Source organism: Martes martes (assembly GCF_963455335.1).
Source record: "Martes martes genome assembly, chromosome: 12".
NCBI lineage: Eukaryota > Metazoa > Chordata > Mammalia > Carnivora > Mustelidae > Martes > Martes martes.
This window is the reverse complement of record NC_137900.1, coordinates 85,178,498-85,202,121: the sequence shown is the minus strand read 5'-3', so window position 1 is coordinate 85,202,121 and position 23,624 is coordinate 85,178,498. Positions and strand designations below refer to the sequence as shown.

The 23,624-nt window shown below is 43.7% G+C and overlaps 1 protein-coding gene across 1 annotated transcript in view; it reads left to right on the top strand.

Moving 5' to 3' along the window:
- The window catches only part of DENND1A (DENN domain containing 1A), a 494,905-nt gene that overhangs the window by 268,338 nt on the left and 202,943 nt on the right, over positions 1-23,624 (top strand). Inside the window, exon 10 of the mRNA XM_080819425.1 lies at positions 7,204-7,304. Coding sequence (XP_080675551.1) covers positions 7,204-7,304 — 101 coding nt within the window. The remainder of the gene's footprint in view (positions 1-7,203; positions 7,305-23,624) is intronic.

The following is a 23,624-nucleotide window of genomic DNA, read 5'->3' as shown; positions in this document are numbered from 1 at the left end:
CTTTTTGAGTGCCAACTTGGATCCGTTGACAATGGTTGCATGTTCGGGAGAATCTTCAGGCCATGTCCTGACTCCACAGTTAATAGTGTCTGTCACAGGCACAGAATGGAGGAGTGACAGCACCTTGCTGTCCCTGTATTAAAATGAATTATCAGTCTCAATGTAACTTTGCCTTGTTCTCTTTCATCTTAAAGAAAAGGCTTCGCTCTCCTCACTCTTGGTCCTGTGGGCTTATTTACATTACAGTGTGCCATTCCATCCTTTCTGCCTCTGCTTTGGAAGCGAGAGCTTTTCTCTGACAGTTTTAGTTGCTTTGATACTTTGCAATGTCAGATCTTGGCACAAAAGCTTGTTGCCCTAGCTAATAACTTACACTAATTACTTTACCTAGTAGGTCACTTTTTAAAAAAGAAAAGAGAGAAGTGATTAAGCAGGTGATCTCCTGAGAAAGTTTCTTGTTGACTGGATGATCTCGCCCTTAGAGGAAGGCACTCTGCTTGACTCCATGTTGGTGCACTAGATTTTTTTCTTTCTTTCTCTTCCCTTTCCCCAGTGGATAGTCTCCCATCCAAGTACTAACCAGGCCCAAACCTGCTTAGCTTCCAAGATCAGACGAGATCAGTTGCGTTCAGGGTGGTATGGCCGTAGACTCCCCAGTGGATAGTGGAGAAGCAAGAGGTAGGATGTGTTCCATCCAACTAAGTGAAACTATTGGAAGAAAGTCTGCCCCCACCCCCTGCAAAACAAAACAAAACAAAACAAAAATAAAACCCTGAAAAACAAAACTAAAGAAGCATTACATTTTGGCTTCTAAGAAAAGCAGGACATTCTTTGCTCTTTTCCTTCTTTCCACGCACATGTCTGGCATCTGTCTAGACCAGCTGAAGGTCTTTGATTTCTAAGGCTTTATAAATTGTCTTTCTGTTAAAGCATCTTTGATAGTTTCTTAAAAGCCAACTCTTCCCTCACTAAATATAGTAAACAGAATTTGATCAGAGCTGAACCATTTATAATGAAAAGGTTTTTCTCATACCCTTGGAAGGGTTAAGTAGATTAACTTTTGTAGCCCCTGCAAAAAAAAAAAAAAAATAAAGCCTTTTTTGTTGATCTCATAGTGGGTTTGCTATTTGAGAGTAAGTAAAAATCAAAAACAAAATCAGCAACACTGTTTGAATCATGGGCCGTTTATTCCTTGATGATTATAAACATGGTTTATAATGAAATAAAAGAATTTAGTTCACAAACTGAGAGAGCTAAGAACTTCTACAAGACATACAACACTTTCTGCAACTGTTCTACTTAGGATGATTCATGGTTGAAATGTGTGGACTTAAGAATGACCTGTCTTTAAAGCTAGTAATCGGGTATTCTTTCTGTACTCTTTGTTTTTATCAATTTCCTGGTGTTTGGCCTCAGAGAGGAAAGCGAAATTCTGCCTGGAACTAAGCCTGTGATGAAGCAGGCGTCAGTTTGATCTTTCAGCATCCTGAGTTCTAGGATGTGAAGAATGACTGTGACCATCTGATTTTTCCTTTAGAATTTGGAATCTCAATACCTTTTAGAAATGTACAGCTTCTAATTGTGATCTCTTAAGCAATTACAATTTGTTAACTGTCTGGTAATCTTGTCTCCCATTCCTCATGGTGTTAAGCTGGAGGCATTCTTACATTCCCTAACGATTGCCCAGCGCCTGCTCTGTGTCAAGCGTAGTGAGATAGGGAGGGGAAATCAAACGTGGTCTGTGTCCTTGAGGAGCTCACGTCTTTAGTTTCATGCCCCCGGTCTCCTCAGATCATCTACCTCTGAGATACCTGGAGTGTTGGGGGCCAAGCACTGGGGAAGGCTGTGCCCTCCACAGTCTCGGGTTAGGCCTGCAGTAGCTGACGGGGGTAGCCAAGGGAGCCCAGGCATTCCAGGTTAGCCCCTGTAACTGCAGACCTGAAAAAGTAAGACAAGCTTTGAGACAAACCCTATTTTACTTACACTTAGCATAGCTGAAGGTGAGCTGGGGTACAGGAGGCACATTCTTCACGTCAAAGGATGGGAATTCCTCTAGATCAGAAATTGTCAAAGCTGGAAGAGGGCGCGGAGATGACGGGGTCCTACTCCTCCTTTTCCCTTAGGTGAAAATGAGACTCAGGAGAGGAAGCGGCTTGCTCAGATCAAAAAGAGACTTAAGGGCAACTCCATGGAAGTATATGAAAGGAAGAATGACAGAAAGCCAGACTTTGAAATCAGTGGGCCAGATTGGGGAGTAAGCTTTCCCGCTTGACCAAAAATCATTATGCCCTTGTCTAGAATTTCCAGTGGATTAAAGACCATACAGCACCCCAGTTAAGGGTAACTAACCCCCAGGAAATGATCAGATCTGTGTTTGTTTTAGAAATGATTATTTTCTGTTAATTGGTATTTTACCCCAGGTATTTGGTCATCTAACAGCAAGGCAGATGTATTTCTGCGTAATTTGGCTGTGCTGGTAGGAACAGTATGTCACCTAGTTCAGGCTTCTCGGCACGGGGTATAGGCACAGGGTAGGCAGTCAAAATGTTTTTAGTTAATTTAAGCATTGTGGAAACGCAGTGGCCATTCTAGTCTGACCAACCTGGATGTGAGTCCCAGTTCTGTCACCGACGAGCTGTGTGGCTTTGGGCAAAGTTATTTCACCTTTGAGGCTGATTCTGCGTCTGTGAAGTATGGTGATGAGTGTACATGTTTGTAAACGTGCATGCTTCTTAAGCAATGCTTTTCAGAATCCTAAACCCCTCACACGGTGCCTGGAGCATATACTGTGGGGGATTCCTTGGGGTTTTGTTTTTGTTTTTTGTTTTATTTTGTTTTGTTTTTAAAGATTTTTATTTATTTATTTGACAGGCAGAGATCACAAGTAGGTGGAGAGGCAGGCAAAGTGAGAGGAGGAAGCAGGCTCCCTGCCGAGCAGAGAGCCCGATGAGGGGCTCGATCCCAGGACCCTGGGATTATGACCTGAGCTGAAGGCAGAAGCTTTAACCCACTGAGCCTCCCAGGCGCCCCTGTTTTTTGTTTTGTTTTAAGGGGAGAGCCTTATTTTTCTTTCATGTTAAACTGCAGAGCTGCCGTTAAGAATCAGCCAAGGAACTAAAATCTATGATTGTGGCTATCTGGGCATTGTATCTGAGAACTACCTTGAACTAAGAAAAAAATACACACACACACACACACACACTCTTTGTGATTTTTCCAGCTCTATCATTGGTCCCTCTCCCTGTCCTGTCCCTGTTGCCTTCTTTCTTTCTCTCCCTTTACCTCAAAGAAAACTAATGGAGGCATGCAGAAAGCTCCAAGATAGAACTGACCTTGTGCACCTTTAATTGAGGACAGAATTCACTAAAAGTGCGTCTAGAAACCCACCAGTGGTTTACTTTACAATCTGTGTCCTGGCTAGACTGGCTGTTGGCTGTGTAATTTGTCTAGTTTTGTCTGGAGTCTTAGACTATTCAGCTGCTTCAGGGCAAAATCTTTTGGGGTGTCATTAAATGGGATTGATAATTGGCTTCTGATGAATATTCATTGTGACTAATGACTTTGGGCAAATTTTACACATACTATCTTTCTATTCTCCCACTGAGTGAGATTTTGATAGGATCATTTTCTTCAACTTGCACTTCAATTAGATACTCACAATACCCCTTTGTTGACTATAATCCAAATTGTATACTTTCATTACTTTAAAATTTTGTATTCTGTAAGGAATGAGTATAGGCCTTTAAAAGCCTTATTTTACAAATGGAGTTGGCCTTAGAATTGTTTTTAAAATAAGTGGCTAATGATAATTTATGGGATATAGCTTTATTTCTGATTAAGCACAGATAAATCATAACACTTTTCTTGTGGTTGACTCACCACTATTCCTAAATAACAATGTACATCGTTTTGCCGCTTTGCATTTTGGAAAAGAGCCAAACAATTCTCTTTTTTGTTTGTTTGTTTGTTTGTTGTTTGTTTTCTTAACCAAATGGATAAATGCATTTTACTCCAATTACAGAGATTTGGCTTTTAGGAAACCCCCAATGAGGATGATGATTGAGCACTTTTAAAAATGTTTGATTTTTATAAGGGATAGGTAATTTTAAAATCTTGGTGTTTAGCTTTTAGGTCTTTTTGAGGGAAAGGAGACATGAAAAGAACGTTGTCTGGAGATAGAATCTCTGCCGCTTTATTGCTTGAAATAGGATTTGACTCAAACCAATTCAAGCTAAAAAGAGGGAAGTAATCAAGTTCTGTCTCAACCAGGAACATTCTATTGAATGACTTTTCCAAAGAGAATTACAAATGAATTCATGTGATGAGGGCATCTTATATTTGTACAGCACCTTAGAGATTTTAAAATGCTTTTACTTATTTATTTGATGTGTTGTAGAGTTACAGAATAGACGTATTATTGAAGGAAAGAAAGAGAAAGAGAGAGGGAATCCATTAATATGATTTCCCAAAAGTGGCATATTTGTGTGTTTAAGCTTGCCATTATTGTTTTGGAATTTGAGTTATATACCCCACTCTGTGAGACTCAGGAAAATGTTAGTCCAATAGTCAAAAGCCAGGCCACTATCTTTATATTGTGAATATATTGTAAGTAGGAATTATTTTTTATTTATGGAAGAAACGTTGCATTGACTCGCACTTAATAGGTGCTGTGCCACTGAGAACATGGAGAGGAAGAGAGGCAGGGTATCACTTTACAGAGAGAGGACAAACTTGCAGACCAGGTATAGTCCCATTAATAATGGGGGCTTGTGCCCAAAAGAGCCATGCGAGGAAAGTAGTGCTTTCACAGACACCCAAAGGAGGAGGAGTTTGCCAGGGGCACAGACCTGGGAAAGGAGTACCTAGCTACTCCCAAGTCTGAAATGATTGATTCAAAGGATGAGCTTGGAGAAGGCAGTAGAGACTGTGGCCAGAGACGCTGCTCTATAGTTAGACGGAAGCTGGTGGAGACATGCCTGCTCCACACGTGCCCCCAGAGACTTCCGAGGAGGATGTGACATGACGGGACCTGCACTTCAGTCTGAGTCCTTTGGCAGCCAGTTAAAAGATGGGCAGGAAGAAGTGGGGCCCAAAGCCAGGGTAACCCTCCAGCCTCCCTTCAGGGTGCCGCTGGAGTGAAGTTGGTTCATTTTCTCCTCATTCAACACCAGCAAAGATTTTTCATCTCTTCTAACCCTGAAGAGATGAGTCATGTAAAATATGACAGCCTTCTTTACATGGAATCCTACTGAAATGCGTTGGGAAGGGACAGATTAAACCTACCAGCCTTGGCAGAGTCTCTGGGAACAACTCTTGAGAGCTTGCTGGTCAGCACCTGTTCGTGACATGTACCTGATTTAAAGAACAGGGTCTGGAGGGAGAAGGAGCGGGAAGAAAGTACCAGCCGTGGATTTCATACGCAGCTCTCACAACTGGGAAACATCAGCAGAATATCCAATTTAAAGCTGTTCATGTTACACTAACCTCTGGGATTCTTTTAACTGGGCCTTGGCACGTCACTCTTTCGCCACGTAAATGTCCTTCTGTCAGCAAAGGCCAGTTAACAGCTTCCAAGAGAAGCAAAGTCCTCATGGGAACAGGCTTCCCAGAAACCAAAGAAACATTAAAGAAAAAAGGCAGAAAGAAACATGTGTTGTTGGCTTTTGTCACTTCATAGCCCTATCTCCAAAGGTGTTGGGTTTTTTTTCTTCTTCTTTCACTATATTGAATTTTGTAGCAGTTTTATTCCATTATATCTCTGTCCCTAATTTTTTAATTACATCAAATCCTAGCTCTTAAGAAAAATAAGGAATATGAAATAGGGGCATGTCAAAAGAGGAGGGAGAGGAAGGATTAATCAGTAAACAGTGCTGGGGCAATTGATTAACTATGTGGAAAAAATAAATTCTCACCTCTGTCCTTAAACCTAAATTAATTCCAGATGGATTAAAGAGTTAAATGCTGGGGAAGAATTTGGAGGACATTTGTAGTGTAACAGCAGTAGAAACCATCGTGAAGGATGAGATTTGTTGTGAAATTATTTAAACCTTCTCTTCCCCAGCCCCCAAATTCAAAGGAGATTATAGAAGGATAAGTTATTTTCAGAAATAGTACAGAGCATTACTATCCTTTGTAAATATCCAGTGTTCACTTATAAATCACTTTTAAAAAATACTAATACTCATTAGTGGACTACGAATACGAACAGACCATTTACCTATGAAATAGAACCAAGAAACATGACAAGCTGTTAAGCTTTAGACATGATCGGAGGGATAAAAATAAAATCCAAGTAGATACACTTCCAAAGCTACTAACTTGACTGCAGTTCTTAGCCCCGGTGAGCTGTGGAGAAGACATTCTAGGGCATGGCTGCGGAAGTGTAAAGAGCCTCCATCCTTTATTATATTAATACATTTATTATATTTAAACTACAGTTGTTATCTCTGAATCTTCCATCTAGGAACTATGTCTGAAAATTATTGACATGATCTGATTATATAACGTGATGTTGGGAGAGTAGTTAATACACTGTGGGAAATTCACTGAGTGTCATTAAAAGATATGTTTTCTAGGAATATTTAAGGATGTGGGAAAATGCCAGCAAATAAACATGAACTTTAAAAGAAGGCAAATGAGCAGTGTATTTACAGTAATCCTAATTTTATTAGAAAAGGGAATAAAAGTGCTTTGTGATTCCCCAGAACATCCATTTATCTTCAGGTGGCGGAAGACTTTTATTTTCTTCTGCCCCTTCCATTTTCTAAAATCGCTACTGTCATCCTGTGTTAGCTTTGTAATCAGGGTGGGGAGGAAGCTTTCTTAGGAAAAGCAAGCTCATGGGGCACCTGGCTGGCTCACTGGGTTAACCCTTTGACTTCAGCTCGGGTCATGATCTCAGGGTCCTGGGATCGAGCCCCACATTGGGCTCTCTGCTCAGCGGGGAGCCTGCTTCCCTCTCTCTCTCTGCCTGTCTCTCTGCCTCCTTGTGATCTTTCTCTCTGTCAAATAAGTAAATAAAATCCTTAAAAAAAAAAAAAAGGAAAAGCAAGCTCTTGCTAAATTTGAATTTGAGTGGTTGAGGTAATTTACAATTTTTTAAATGTGGAGAAGTAGGTACTGAATTTTATTGCTCACCTCCAGTGAGCACATCCCCTCCCGTGGATTTTGTAGCTCTGAAGCTCTCATTTGCTTGTGTTACAGCTGACCGCCTGCATCCACGGGGCCGCCGCCATGCTGTACCCCATGTTCTGGCAACACGTGTACATCCCCGTCCTGCCTCCGCACCTGTTGGACTACTGCTGGTAAGGCTGCCGCTCCCCCGTCCCCTGCTTTTCCTTCCCCAGCACCCGACGAGGATGTTAGGGCCGTCCCTTGTAATGCGGTTGCTGACTAACCGGAGACTCCTAACTTTGGAATGACATGAATTTTAGACCAGGCGATCGATCGCATGGCTCTTTGGTTTCCAAGTGGCTTTCAGCTATGCTGTGGCGTCCTTCCGAGTGCAAGGCAGTGGATCTTTTCCCATGGCTCGCTTCGGAGAGACCAAAGCACCAAGCAGTGGTGTATTTTGTTTGTTTTGTTTTGTTTTTTTCCTTCCCCCCGCCCCAAGATGGATCAGAGCCTGGTGAGAAGAACAGTTGGGGTCCCCCAGGTCTTCAGGTTTCAGCCATACCCTGACACATTCTGCAGGACTCGTTTCCAGCTGTGGTTTGGGCACACAGGCCAGACTTCAGAACCCTCTGCGGGTTTTTTTTGCCAAGAGTTTCACTGTCCAGGGACATGTATTTTAGCGAAAGGCAGGCAGGCAGGTTTTAGAGTCTTCTCTGCCACCTTGGGCGGGTCACCTGGCTTAAGACTCTGTTTCCTCATCTGCAAAGTGGAGTCGGGCCGTGTGTACTGTATGAAGAGAAATGATTCAGCAGATGAAGGGACACAATGTAGAAAAGCAGGCTCATGGTAGGGGCTCAGCAAATGTTTCCGCAGATACGTTGTCACCCTCTGTCCTCGATAGATTACCAAGAAAGACTGTCTGTGTAACGGATTTGGATCTGTTTTCCTTCTGAATAATTTCTTTCTCCAGCATAATGTGATTAAAGACATTGTTTCCAGACAGCTCAAGTCAGCAGACATTGATAAGGGAGCACTGTTCGTATGTAGGAAAAGGTACCACCTGCCAGAAACTAAGCAATTCAGGAGAAAGGGACCCACGGAGGGGTCACAGCACTGTCACTTAAAAACTGATGATTTTAGGACGTTTACGATCAGGTCAGTCATAGTCTTTGCTGGGTTCTCCCAGCCCATTTTGCAGTCCTGTCACTGAAAAGGCTTACTAAAGTAGCCAGGTTGTGCTGGGAGCTTGAAGGTATTCTGCAGTACTCCTAATTTGACTGTGTTGGGCTCACTCTCATCCCAAAAAGCCATGTGTACAACCAAGATGTGGCTCAGGGCCATCAGGGGAAAATCAGTGGCCCTCTCCAGCGCATAGCACTAAGTGGATCACCTTCTCTCTCAATTATGTATCTTTCTTATCAAGGTAGCTGTTTTTATCCGTGCCTTTCTCCCACTTAATGAAATTAAGGAACTCTTCCTCTGCTCAGACTTGCTGCTTCCTTTTGAGCTTCTAAACCAACTGTCTTGGCTTTTTCCATGCTGCCATGTGTCTCAAAGGAGAGGGCCATGTTTGCTATCCAGTAGTGCTCATTGTTGATTAAATGAAAGACTGGGGGTGCTGGGCAGAGGAGGACACTGACACTCAGGAAGAAAGAGAGAGGGAACTGGGAGGGGGAAGGAGGACAAAGGTGGAGGAGGATAGTGAGAGCAATAAATGGAAAAGGTAGAAAGGGGACATATGTTCCTAAGACAGACTCACGCAGTAATTCCCAATCCTCTCAGCACATTGAAGCCTGCTGCCATCACTCCCCTCAGCCCCCACCAACACAGAATACTCTCGTAGGCATCTACCCTCACACAGACACGTGGCCCCCAGACTCTCTCTCTCACACACACACACACACACACACAGACACAGGTCCCTTCCCTATGCACATGTCTCTGATGCCCTCGCGGAGAGACACCCCCCGTACACCTCACCCCAGACATGTGCTTTGAGAGAAAACCTTAGAGTTCTCCCTGGAGGAGACTCACTTGTGTGTCCTTTTTTTTTTTTTTTTTTTTTTTTTTTAGGTTTTATTTATTTATTTGAGAGAGAGAGAGCACCCAAGCAGGGGAAGTGGCAGGCAGAGGGAGAAGCTGGCTCCCTGCTGAGCAAGGAGCCTGATGCAGGATTTGATCCCAGAACTCTGGGATCATGACCTGAGCTGAAGGCAGATGCTTAACTGACTGAGCCACTCAGGTGCCCCGCACCTGTGTGTCCTGATGCTGAGCTTCAGATGGGAGCACAAATGGGCTTCTGTGTGCAGGAATTGGCAGAGTCATTGTAGTTCCTCTGCCTCCCAAATAGTACAGCTTTATTCTTCTATTATTTCGAAAGCTTTGGTTGCTAAATTGTCAGCTAGCTTGAAACTGGCAGCTTCCATTTCCAGAACTGTGCAGAGAGAAAGGCTTTGTCAGCTTCGGTGGTAACAATAGCTGCCAGTGTTGAAGATCTCCGATGCCCCAGTCTGTGATCTCACTTAATTCTTCTAGCAACCCTGTGAGGCGCATATTATTAGCTCCATTTCACAGATCGGGAAAGCAAGGCCCCAAGAGGTTTAGTAACTTATTCTGGTGTAAATACCATGTACTGTATGCTTCTGTTTTTATAAAAACAAACATTATGTGTGTCTATGAGACACAAAAATGTGTGTGTAGATGTGTGTATACATATGTAGATGTATCTATATGTGTATATGTACACACACACACACACACACACACACAGGCAGAGATCTAAGAGGAAACACACCACAGTGTTAGCAGGGATTTGTAATGGAGAGGAGGGGGAGGAACTCGGTGCAATTTTTATTTTTATTTTGTTTTATGTTATTCTGTTTCTGCAATGAAAAAGTATGGTTTCTATACTTGAAAAGTTTCACTTTAAAAAGAAATTAGTATTTATTCTAGCCATTTGTTCTTTCCAGCCCTCCTTTCTTGTTTGCTTGAAGGATTTATTGGCTCTTTTGCTCTTCCCTGTGGAAGGTGATCTGAGGTCCTTTTTCCGACTTCCTCTCTAACTCCAGCCCTCTCGTGAGCTGTGTCACCAGCCTGCCCGAGAGCAACAATGCTGGCAGGTCTGCCTTAGAAGGGAAGACTTGACTCCCAAGCCCTTGTCAACCCCAACTTCCACTCCAAAATAATCGAAGGTCAGACTTGCATTTTTCAGAGCCTGAGCGGGTTTTGTGATTAGGCTCCATCTTGGAGGTTTCTGTGTACATGATAGCAATTCTTCTCCTGGTCTCTTGTTTTCATGAAAGAACTTTCTTGACATTTGACCAAAGGATGATTACAGGCCAGTGGAGGTTGGTATCTGTTTATTAACTACAACATGTTAAGAATGTGGAAATAAAAGACCCCGAGAGAAAAAAAACAGATCTTCCATTCAAGGCTTGATTTGATCACCTTCAGCCTGCTACCAACTGCTTTGGTCAGAAACTACAAATGTCATGAAATTTGAGTCAATGCTAATAACTTTATTCTATTGTGCTCGGTGACTTTCACCACTGTTGAGTTTAATCCTTGGTGGTGAGAGCCAGCAGGGATAACTAGCATTTTAAGTAAAGTGCTAGGAGCTTGAAACATGTAAATTTGAAGGAGGTTTGTTCCTCTGCAGATGATTTAAATGTTAAGTACGTCCCCATGCAGGGGATACACGAAATGGAATCTGAAAACTATTATCTCCTGTAGAAATGAACTCTCAATTTACTCACTGCACAGGAAGGGCAGATTCTAGTCATTTTCACTGCCAGCAGGTGCCCTTTCTATGCATAATAGACTTCGAAAGTGTAATTAACACATGAGGACCACTGCTGCCAGTTTTTCTTCAGGTACATGCTGCTAGGGGTTTTCAGGACAACAGTGTAGGCTGTGAGAGCTTTTTACATTGCACTTGAAGATGAGGTGTTCATTGACTTCTGGACAAAGACATGTTAAATGGAGCTGAGTCCAGATCCTGCTGGTGGTATCACAAGTCATGGTCCTTGGGTCCAGAGACCCCAGGAGCTGTAATGCAGCCTTGCGTAGAACAGAGGCCAGTAGAGCAAAGCTCTGGGATGCAGTGAATAAATGGAAAGTATGATGCCGAAAACCCCACAATTATGTGGAAGACTCTAATTGCACATTCACAAATACAGCAACCAATTATCTGGGTTAACTTTAATTAGAGGTATAATCACAGATTTTAATTATCTGAATAAATCAGTGTAGTACAAATGATCTGCCCCCAAATATTTCCCAAATTAAAATTTTCAAATCCCTTCCCATTTTTGGAGAGGGTGGTAGAGAAGGTGCCTCAGCTTTGGATTCAGACAGAAGACCTGGATTCAGATCTCAGTATCATCTCTTATTAGCTGTGTAACCATTAAAAATCTATTTGATCTCTTCGACTTGTGGTATCTTTTTCTGTAAAGTGGGTTTAATTTACCTACTTTGAAGAGTGGCTTTAGAATTAGAGATACTGGTCATCAAGTGGCACTCAGGGGCCACTTAGCAAATGGTGGCTGCTCTTACATGGTTATAATAAACATGGGACATGGATTTTGGTTTCCAGAAGGTTTAACTCAGATCAGACATTCTTATTTCTGTTGCTTTGTGAGCTCAGGGGAAAACTTTATAATTCATCTTTTTACCCCTCAGATTGTTTTTATTTTGATTTTTTTTTTTATTTAACTTGAGTTATTGTATGGTTGTTTTCATTTGCAGCTGTGGCATAAGAATGAAAAGAAAAGAAACAAAAGCAGATGGCAGAGAAAACGAAAGGAGTAAGACATTTCCAGCCCTTATGAATATTTAAAAACATGTGCTGCTGGTTCCTTTCTACTTTAGATCTGTACCATTTTCTTGACTTTGAAAGCGAAAATGAGAATGTTCCCTACCTTGGCTGATGGCAGCCCTGACCTTGGCCGGTGTTGGGAGGGCCTTCCCATTTCTGGGACAAAGGGATTAACTTGCTGATGAGAATCTGCGTTTCCCTTCATTATAATAATCACCATCTATTGAGATATGTGTGTGTGTGTGTGTGTGTAAGAGAAACTCTTTATCAACATTATTGCAAATCTTCAAAATCAAACCATAAATAATATTTCAGTATTAGCTCCATTGTATGGATTCAGAAGTCAAACCTTAGGGAGATTTAGTGACTTAAACCACTGTCACACAGCTAGGAAATGGTAGAGCCTGTGGTTGAAATGTAAGGCCATCTGATACTAAAGCTTTCCTTACTAACATCCTCCAGAGTTTGAGAGAATAAGTTGTACCCATCACCAAGATTTTGTGAAAAAAAAATTTTCATGTAGGCGTCTTGATGACTTATGTTTTTCATTCAGAAAATATTTGTAGAGCACTTACTATGTACCCGGCACTATGCTAATTAGATGTTGCTAATAAAAGGTCCCGGTAGAAACCATATGGTATTTCCCATGTAAATTCTTTTTTCTGCCTTACTCTTTCAGAAGTCGTCCTAAATAAGGACTCCAAGTCAGTTCCCACATTGAATTGTATATTTGGGTTGTTCTGGACACTTGTTAACATGCCTTTGTGACAAAATACTTCCAGAGCAGATCAGGACACGTTCATGTTGTCCCCCAAAGACCAGCCAGATCAAGAGCCAAGTTAGTACCTAACTCCCCATGCTCTTGAGGACGTGGCTGAACCAAAAATTATATCCTATGTGTACAATTAAGGTTTGAATTTTGCAGTTGTCTTTGTAAAATGTGTTCTACCTCCTGACTCTGGAAACTGTTCTTCCACTTGGAGTGAGCGTGCTCCAACTCTGTGTGAGAGATTCTACTTCTAGGCTCTTTATCCATGTTGCCTGTTGGGTTCCGAATCAATCCCCACATGCTGCTTCACGTATTCCATCTAGAATTTTTAACAAGCAGGCTGAAATGTGCCTGATCACAGGGTCCCCAGTCCACGTGGTGAAGGGGCATCAGTCTGGACACAGCTATGAAGTGACTTCCGGATGACTTGGGGCTGGGTCCAGTCTAATCTCTCTCTCCTTTGATGCCATGAGATTTTGCATAGGGAATAAATTGATGCTAGAGTCAGTGGAATTGTTGATACTCTTAGTGACAGAAATAGAAATCAGTGAAGTGTGGTGTGGTGGAAACAGAAAAACCTGGCTGTGGTTCTGCCTTCCCCATTTACTAGCTTTGAGGTCACCGAACCTCTCTGAGCCTCCTTTCTCTTCTGTCAAACATGAATAGTAATTACTACTGACAAAAAACAGGTGTTCCATAAACAGTAGGTACTTTTTTTGTTATTAACAACTACAGATAGATAGATAGATTTATAGCCTATCTATTAATGTGAATATATAGGAACGACCCAGCAAAGTCCAGTTGAAATGCACGACATCTGGGTAAAATGGGTGTAGTTTAGGTAGACAGGTGTGGCTAAAATTCTTCTGTATATGCCAAAGTCTGGGCCCTGTAGATTTTGTTAAAGATTGAAATCCAAGTGAGCAGAAACTGTCATTTGTATTTTGTAGCAAATATTTATGAGTGCCTGCTATATCCCTGGCATTGGGCACAGGAAGGTAGGAGCTTCTTTGTAGATGGTCTTGGATCTGATAAAACACTCCTTCCCAAAAGAATTCAGGTGTCCAGGCAGGAGTAGGAGAACAGACTTTTTTTCAGCTAAGCAGCAGCAAGGGACAAGGTCCAGTGCTCGGGGTGGAACCACGCCAACAGGAGCTCTTTTGGGGAACTGTAGGAGAGGATAAGGACCAGGATTTCAGCTTCAGACAGAAGAAGGGGAGAAGTTGGGTCTGTGGTGGGCCTGATGGGGAGGAAGCATACAATGTGTTTTGGTTGAACAAAGGGAAGTTTTAGATTTCCAGGGAAATCCCTTAGTAAGATTTGGCTTAACTTGACCCTGAGGTTTGAACAGAGAGGCTGAGTAGTAGACAAGTTAAGTTTCGGGTCCGAATCCTGGCTCTGGTCCCACTGAATACATGTCTTTGGGTGAATCACATTACCCCTCCGAGCCTCCCGTCTCCTTATCCACAAGAGTGTAGGGGAAAATATGTTCTCCGTGAGAAGCCTGACAATCTAAAAACTCGTTTGGTGTTGACAGTCACTACATTTCAATGCCCCTCCATTTCCTTCAGACTGGGAGTGCCAAGAGCCTTTGGAGGAGGTTTTGGACAATTTATGAGTAAACTGTCTTCCTGGTGGAAAAATGGCAGAGAGAAGAGACTAGGAGCTGTTTGCATTATCGAAGCCATAGACGCTATAGGAATCTTTACTGATACTGTGGGTTCTGTAGGTTCAAGTTCTCCATTTTTTAAAATTCAAACTTAACTCCTGTACTGCAACACTTAACAACCTTTTTAAAGGTGCACAGTTCTCTGGGGTTTTTGTGTCTTCACAAGGTTGTGCAATCATCACTACTAATCCCAGGTCCATTAGATTTTTTAAATATAGTCTTTATCATTAGTAAGGTAATTGGTCCTTATTTAAAAACAGAAATTTTTTAACCTTCCAAAAGCACACACAGAGGAAAGCCAGTGTTCTGTGAAAATGAGCAGCGTGTGTGGGTGGTTGGCATCAGACCCTTCACTTGGTCCCTCCAGGGTGCCCCTGATGGCACAGGTGCTAGGCGTGCGGCGAGACGGCGGTCATCCAGCCTCAGTGGCGTATGCCCGCAATGGTGCAGAAACTTGTAGGGTTAGAGAAGGCACCGCGGAAATGGCCCTTCCCCGCTTGGGGCTGGTGGTTGTCGCAAGCTGTCCTGTGGGGAGCTCTCCTGATGACAGCTTGCCCCTGCTGTGGGCCCACCAACTCCTCTGCATTCTGAGCGTCCGAACCTGGCCTACTGGTCCACCTTGTCAGGCCTGGTCCTGCTGCCTGATGTGACAAGGGGCCACACTGCTTGCTTCGCCTGCCCCAGTCTGTGACTTCTGCATGGAACATGGCTGGCCCTGACCTCTGCTGATACAACCAAGCCTTGCTTTCCAGTTCTTGAGACACATTCAGTGTGTAATTCCTCACTCCTTCCTGACCTGGAGCCCATCTTGGACCCAGGACTTAGAAAACTGTGGAATTTCTATGGCACTGCGTGGTGTTCTCTCCAGCAAACATTCTAGACATGTTCTGCTCACTAACAGAGCAGGAGCCACAGACCATGTGATGCCATCATGCCTCAGCAGGGGCAGGGCCCTATCTCATGGCAGGACTTTGGGGATAAGCGTCCCTGCCTCTCTCAGTGTGGGCCCGAGGCAGAGTGCATGAAGCCACCAGCACAGTGCAAGGCTCAGCATGATCTCTCAGCACAGGGGATTTGTTCTTACCCTTAAACATTTGAAGGACTGAGAAGCTAGGCTGAGAAGGGATTTAATGCTGTACATCTTGGCATGTGACATGTCTCAGTCCTTAAAAAACAAAAAGAACTCTTTTCCTCTTTTTGAACTTTTACATTTTGGGGGGGTTACTTTTGATTTATCCATAAACTTCTTTTTCCCTCTCTCATTTCTTTCTTCCCTCATTCATTCCTGCATTTCTATGAGAGTCTCCTGGGCTGCTGGTGGCTCCTGACTTGAGACGTCCCTTTGCAGCTGGCTCTGGCTGTTATGGTTCTCATTGAACTCTCTGGGGCAATGGAAAGCCCTGTCTCCTGACCTTTTCTCTGTGATTAACTTCTCCTGCTACAGTGGTCTTAGCCATGGAGCCCTTCCTGATGTTTTCCAAGTATGTCTCCTTCCGGTAGACTGAGAAGGCACAAAAGGGCGGACCACTTTAGGCTTTGATGTTGACCTTTCCAGGTTTTCATCCAGGCCTTATCTTTGTAGCTCATGTGTTCATTTAGGTTGGGTTTGGGGGCTTGGAGCTCTGGAAGGCGTCTCCCCCAAGCCCCAAAGTTACCCCAGGAAGCCACAGGGCACACTGAGAAGAGCACTGCTCCCCTGCCTCCCCTCCCCCACCATGCTTCAGCTGCAGGGATAGACGTGCATTAGGAAACCATGCACACATGGTCATGCCTGACCCCATGCACACAAGCCCTGTATGCTGGCTTCCGATGGCACGCGTGGAAGCTGGGCAGTTTGGGCCTCCTCTCCCAATCTAGAATTGCTCCTGTCCTCTCATGGGTCCTCATCCTGGGCTGTAGCTCATAAATCCGGGAGGGATGGGTGGAAATTAAATACCTTTTCCCCTAAGAACACTGTGATTAACTCATGGCATTTGTACCCCTTCTGCTTTTCAAGCCATATTTTCTGCCTCTCACCAGCTGTGACCTTTGTCGAGTCACTTAACCTGTTTGAGCCATAGATGCCTCTGTAAATTATGGAGATCAGCCTTTCAAGACTGCTGTCATGATGAAATGAGGTCACTTCAAGTCCGCCCCACAGCGCCTTGTATGTTTCCTTTACCTCCATTCACACACATACGCTAATACGCTCATCTCATGTCGGCTGTTTGCTGTGAGCACCGGATAGTCCGGGACCCGAACTGTTTTCTCTGTCCTCCATCCCCAGCCCGATGCGATGCCCGACACACAGTAGTAGCTGTGGGTTGCCCAACGAGCAGAGGGAAGACGCTGAGCACATACTAAATGTAGTATAAAACGTTCGTTTTCTCTCCCCTCTCCCCAGTTGCCTTCTTCAGATTTAAGCTCCTGAACAACTAGTTGATTTTTCTCTCTGGACACCACGAAGCCCCTTACAGTCCCGTTTCCCTCTTTGGGTGTCAGCAGCTGCCGTGCTCACAGCCGAGTTTGTGGCCCTCACAGCAGGTGTGCCGAAAACCTCACAGCCCACAACTGCAGCATCACTTTCACCCCGGCTTGCGTGTCTTCCCTTGGCCCCTACTTCTTTTCCTGCTCTTGTTGCTCTATTAAATTGCTTTAAATCTTAATTAGAACAAAAAACGTCAGTTCATTTAAGCTAGTAAAGTAGACGGTTTTGTTCTATGAAGTATCCACTTGGCTGTTTTCTTTTTCGGTTATGATTGTCGAATAACTTTTTTTTCACTTAAGTTAGCATGAGGGGTCAGAGAATATTAAGCAAGAGTAGCATAAGGGACTTTGAAGTCGAAGGATTTGAGTTGGAATCACCATTAGCTGTGACCATGGGCAGGTTTCTGGGAATCCTTTTTTTAATCTGTAAAATGGGTGGTATAATGGGATTATTTGGGGATTAAGTGAGATAAGGTGGCTCAAGCCTCGGGCACACACTTGGGGAGCTGGCTCCGCTGTTGCTGTTCCTCTGGGCTCGGCACGTGGTAGGCGCTGCGAACAGGAACCCCTTCGTTTCTCCTGTGACTGATCATCTAGAAGAACCAGTGCAAACTAACATGTGCTTCATGCCAAACGGGCAACCCACACAAAGGCCTCTAGGCAGGTGTTCACAACCGCTGGGGTCCTGTGAGGAGCGGTGCTCTGTCCCGATGGGCAGCAGAGGTTCAGTAGGACTTGAAGCAGGAGGGCTTGGGGCCCAGGGACACCATCTGAGGAGGCGCTCAGAGGCAAACTTGAAACAGGAGAATTCCTGTGGGTGAGGGGAGTCAGGGAGCTGGGTGCTTGGACGTGATGAGACGGGGCCTTTGACTTGGCACAGCTGCGGGCCGGCCCTCAGAAAGCAGATTGGGGATGACCTCATCTCCTTCCCCTTCTTATTCCATAGGCCATGCAAAGGTTGGGCTTCTGGGAAACCGTCTGTTCATTTTGTCTCAGCAGAACGGACTTGGCTTTTAATGTGTTCTGCCATCGATGAGTTGTGTGACCTGCATGACCTTCATTTCTTCATCTGTACGGTGCTGGTGGCAGTAGGACCTGCCTCACACTGTTGTCATGAGGGTCTGCTGAGCTCCTAGCCCGGTGCTGGCCCTTGGCGGGCCACCCATCGGGTCGCTCTCGCTGAGACCAGAACTGTGATGATGAGGGCTCCCTGACAAGATGTGCTGTGAGGTCTTCGTTGGTGCTCCTTCTCCCACCTCTTGTCCCGAAACCTCTCTACCCAGGCCAAGCCTCCTATTTCAGAGCAGAATCTAAAAGTGTAGGACAAGCTGTGTTTATACTTTTGTTTCTTTTCCAAAAAAGAAAAGCTGAAATGAAGAGGACTTCTTTCAGAGTTTCCTTTCCCTTAAAAGTAGCGAACTGAGGAAAGACTTACGGGCTCCCCTGTGCCAGTTGGGACCTTGTGACTAAGGAGGTGTGTGCCTCTGAGAGGTGGGCTGGGCCCTGCGGCGTGGGAACTGTAGTGCTGACTGTGCATTTTTATGGAGAAAAGAAAAGCAACACAGTAGACCTTCCAAGTCCCTGGGCAGCTCTTAGCTAATTCCGTGCTGGGGTCAAAGAGGTGTTGCTTACCTGGCCCGGCAGGGGTAGGGGGTGCTCCCACCTCTCCGCCAGGTCCTACCCCGCCCCTCCCCCTCTGTCCTGGGAAGCTGTGTTTTATGATTTGAGCAGCCAGTGTTCCTTTATTTCACCTGACTCTTTTCCAATTAGTAGCCACTCATCTCAGGGGAACATAATTAAGAGGGCTCTAGTTGTCTGGGGAAAGGAATTAAACAAATTGTGAATGTGCGGTAATAATGAACGGGGCTGCAAGACCATTAATAAGTCTGCAGGAGCCACATTCATGCGGGGAATGAGCCCGTGCATAGAACTTACCTGTAAGAAAGTTTACGTCGCAGACTTGAGTTCGTAGGAGGATTGGGTGAGTAGCCCCCTAGGGATACTGTCATGTCTTTTGGCTTAAGTATCAAGTGTGTGCTGTGGGTCAGCTTGGGCATAGCCATCTGACAGCCCTGGGTTTGAGTTACAGCTTCCCTGTTTACTAGCTGTGTGGTCTTGGGCGAGTTACTTCACCTTTCTGAGCCTGTTTTCCAATCTGAAAATGTGGATAACAGCACTGCCTTGGAGAGTTGTCTTGAGAATTCTGTGTAAATAATGCATAAAAGCAGCTGGGTTACAGTAGCTTGATAAATATTATAATGTTCCCTTTCACCTTAATAGAATTCAAATTAAACATACCTTTCAGGTATTATATTATATTATATATATTTCATTATATTGTCACTACCTTTTCACCAACAGCAGACCATCTTTCCTGCTCAGGGAAGAAAGAAGAAAGAATAGTTTCCACTCTTCTAGAATGTAACTGATGAAGTCAGGTAGTACAATAATTCCTCGAGAACAAAGGCCTAAAAGAGCTATATTCAGAGATGCACAGTGGCATTCCACAGTTGCTGTCGGCCACAGGGCAGTTGTGACACAGTTGTCATGGCCTGCCTGCGTATGAACGTGGTCATAGCTGTTAATATGGTCACCGCTTTAATTATGTGCACTATTGGTTCCACATATGTTGTGTCTAATTGACATTTAAAATGTCTCCGAAATCAGAATCGGCATTGAAATGTAAAGTCACCATGAATGCTGAAAGTCACCCAGAGCTGAGAAGCATGGTGTTCATATGCTAGTAGTTAAACAGATATTTGCATTGCTGTGTTCTTGAGAAGCAACAAACACATTCTTTGGAGGACCCAATAAGGGACGGTAGCTTCTAGATGAAGTTGGATTATGTCTTGTTATTGAGATACCCTGGGGAAAACACTCACACTGATGACTGAATCACAGAATGATGCAGAGTGATCGAACTCCGAATGTTGAAGGAGTGTTTGAGGAACAGCTTAAACAAATGTATTTTGCTGTATTTTCCTTTGAAGGTATGCTCAAGAGTGATAGGTGGTTTTTAAATTTTGTCATTCTAAGTGGTGAGAAAGTAACAAATTATAGTTTACTTGTGGTCTTTGCATTCTTGGTGGTGTATAAAACTAAGAGTAAAGGTTGTCTTCTGAAGAAAGTGTTAAGCAACCTACCAAGCTTAGTGAGTAGAAGGGTGGTGACAAGAGCGTGCTTGGTGTCAGCCGCCCACAAGCCAGAGGATACCTCTCCAGCTCCTTGCACTCATAATGGAGCCTTGACTGTCCTCACCAGGGCATGTCCAGGTATCCCTCAGAACTAGGGAATGAGAAAATCATTCTTGGGGTGTGAAGAGAAGGGCTCCAGTGGGACCAGACATGTCAGGGCCTCAGAGAGAACCCACAAGGCCGTGAGAAGTTACTGAGCCTTCCACGTGCTGCTCCTGTAACAAGAACTTAATGGGTTATCTCCAGCCCTTGCCACCGTCCTGGAAGATTTCCAGTGCGGCCCGTCCTACCCTTTTAGAAAGCACTTTGCCAAAAAATAACAAAAGATTTTTAAAAAATGAAACAAAAACAGTAAGAAAAGGAAAAACAACAGCAGCAGCAGCCCTGCCTCTTGATTTAGTAATTTCGCGATTGGGAATTCATGCCCATGAAGTTGTTCATTTTCATTACCGCGTGACTTACAGTGAATCATTGGAAGCGACTTAATGTCTAACTCCGGAAATAGGATGCAGTAAATTAAGACACATCCGTATGTGGTGGACTATTACACAGTCTTTAATCACAAAGAGTGTAGTCTACTATGGGAGAGGTTAACGTGGCCAATGAGAAAACAATAAAATATGCATGTACCCTATAATTTCAAAGATAAAAATATGTTTGTTAATGTGGGCCACTATCGGGTAAGAAAAATGTGAAAGTCAAAGTTGCGTTAAGGTGATGTGATCCCCCGCCCCCAAATTTCTCTTTACAATAAAAAGCCGAAGAAAAGAGGTTTCCAAAGAAAACGAGTCAGTAGCTGCAGTAACGGTTGAGGGTTACTGAGAATGGAAATTTTCAGAACGCACCCAGAATTACCCAGTTACATATTTGCTACATTGAGATGTTAAGGAGACTCTGGGTTTCCTTTTTTTCCCCCCATTTTCCTCTCCCCGCTTGGAATTCGTAATTAGTATCTTTGCAGAGCAAAAATGCAAGTCAGTTCAGGGAAGTATTTGAGGCTTTATCAGCAGATGATGACAGTGTAAAAGGTATTTGTCTAAATTTGCATTTATACAAAACATGGAGCTGCTGTGATTTCAGAGTAAATGTGCTTTCAATATTTTCTAAATACAGAGCTGGTGCAGCCCTAACAATGCTTGGCTAAGAAATTGCACTTCTATGATAGGCCATAATTACTCTTCGGGAAATTATTGGGCTGAAAAAAAAATGCCTACCTAATGATAGCTGAAGCATGGGTCTCACTTTGTCCCGTTTTGCATCTGTGGTCACTTCTGCAAGACTCCTTTTCTTCTCTTTCAGAGTATCATTGATTTTTATTGCAGGACAAAGGGCATGGCATTAAAACCTACATATTTAAAATTCTAGAAAACATTTCTTTTTCAGGTAAGAGGCTTCAGTTATAGAGACTTTTGCAGGATTTATTTTCACCTTTTTTCAGAGTTGCTTGAATGGTCTTTTTCTGTACATTAATTCATTTGCTGGAATTTCGGTTCTAAAATTCTAGTTAAAACTCAGCGTCCTTTGTCAGTTGCATGATTAAATGTAGAAGCTGGAAAAGTTGATGAGATTTGGTTAAATATTATGGATTGGAGTTTTTCTCCCTTCTATGTGTTAGGCTGTGCTTCTGGACAAATTAATAAGTGACCATTTTTCTGGAATTCTGCACTCTTCCTGCTTCCTTTCATTACATTAGGCAAGGTTCCACTAGATGAGACATTTGCAGTCTTAAGACTTCCTGCCAGGGTTCAGACTTTGTATTTTTGACATTGAAGCTGTCGTGTTCCTGAAGCTACTTAATTAGAAACACATTCATTTCAGTGTACACTGGAAAAAGCTTGGACAGCAGAGCCCGGCACACTGGGAAGTTTGAGCATTTGTGTAGCTGGCGGCTAAACTAATGGTTTACAGTTTAAGCGAAAAAAATATCATAGGGCATTTCCTTGCCCCTAGAAGCGAAGAGAAGCTGAATGTGCACAGCGGATACCTTTTTTAAAAAGGAGAGAGGAAGAAGAAGAAAGCAAAGACAACTTCACTTTCACTGCAGTTGTGTGTATAATTCTTTCTATGGCTATTATCAAATACAAAAGTCTTCTAGAAGAATAGTTCCCAAACTGTGCTGCTAATATTCAAGTCTGTTTTACAGGCTCCCAAGATATATTACTGCTGAGATCTGTAGTAAGGAGGACATTTTATATTCTGGGGAAGGATTTTTTGCTTGAAGAATGTTATTTGTTGAATGGTGATGAGGGAATTGTGCCCTCTCTTATTTTTAAATGTTTGAGCAATTTTAAAATGTACATCTGATGTTTAAAAACCTTCATTCCCTATCCATTGCTTTCAGGATGATGCCTAAACTCCTTAGTATTCAAGTGAAAACACACCTCTGCGTTCTTACTTCTTACCGCTCTGGTTTTCCCCACCCTGTTCCCAAGGAAAGCCATCCTTGTAGATCCACCTCCTATCTCCTGGCCGCCCCAGAGGAAAGGCGCCTGGTCACCTTGATCAGAGCGTGGTGTCTTTGCCGGAGGCTCACAAAATGCTCTTGCACCTTTCATAGGATGTGTTATGTACTACTGGAGAGACCTGGGGAAGAGATGCCCACTCGCTCTCGTCCTCCTACTTCTTGACCTTCCTCCCTTACCATCCCTAAGAAACGTAGTCGTGGGAGGTGGACCCAGGGACTTTAAGTTCGATGTTATGAAGTCAGCGTGGCCCAAAAGAAGAGACTTCAGAGTCCTCTCCGGTTTGCTGCTCCCTTTGTTTTGTGGCATTAGGGAAGGGATTTAAGCTCTCTGGGGCTATTCTGGTCCTCTGTAAAATGGGGATAACACCTGCCTTATGCCATTGTTGTGTGGATTAGGAAAGATGAATTCGAAGTTCCTCATATAATGCTTAGCCCCATTATTGGTAAGTAGCATCATAAATGATAATGTGTGTGAGCACACACACACACACACACACAGACATACTCACTCCTGAAACCAAAGGAAATCAGTCCATAATGCCCAGGTTTTAAGAGCTTTGGAGTTGGCTTCTCTACTCCTGCCCAGTCACTCAGGGAGGAACCATTGCCCTCCCTGTGAATGAAGCAGTTGAAAGGAGCTTTTCTAATTGTGGTGCCATTGGATGGCATGTGTGCATTTGGTGGGGGAAGGCTTGCTCAAAGTTCCCCACATATTTAGACCAGTCAGAATGGACCGTTAGATCACATCTCTGGATGGCAGAAGGAAGCAGCAAATAAAGAAAAAAAATCATTCTTCGCTGAAACACATTATGCCTTCCATTCAACCCTGTTAACTGCCTTTTCTGTTGTGATTGTGGCGGTAATCGTTTCCATTTGTGCCAGGAACTATACTAATCACTTGACATGTAGTCTCTCTTTCTGATCGCGAGGGGCCCATTTGATTCCAGTGTCCCATTTTAAAGACAAGGCAACTGAGGCTGTGTAGTCACAGGGCTGCCCCTGAGGGATTAACGCCAAGGTCGGGGCTCTTCACACCACCCGTGCTGCTTCTCCTGCTGCCCACATTTTGAAATTCTTCGGAAGTTTCTAGGCTTGGGAACAAAATGTCACATTAGGATTTTTGTTGTGAAAGG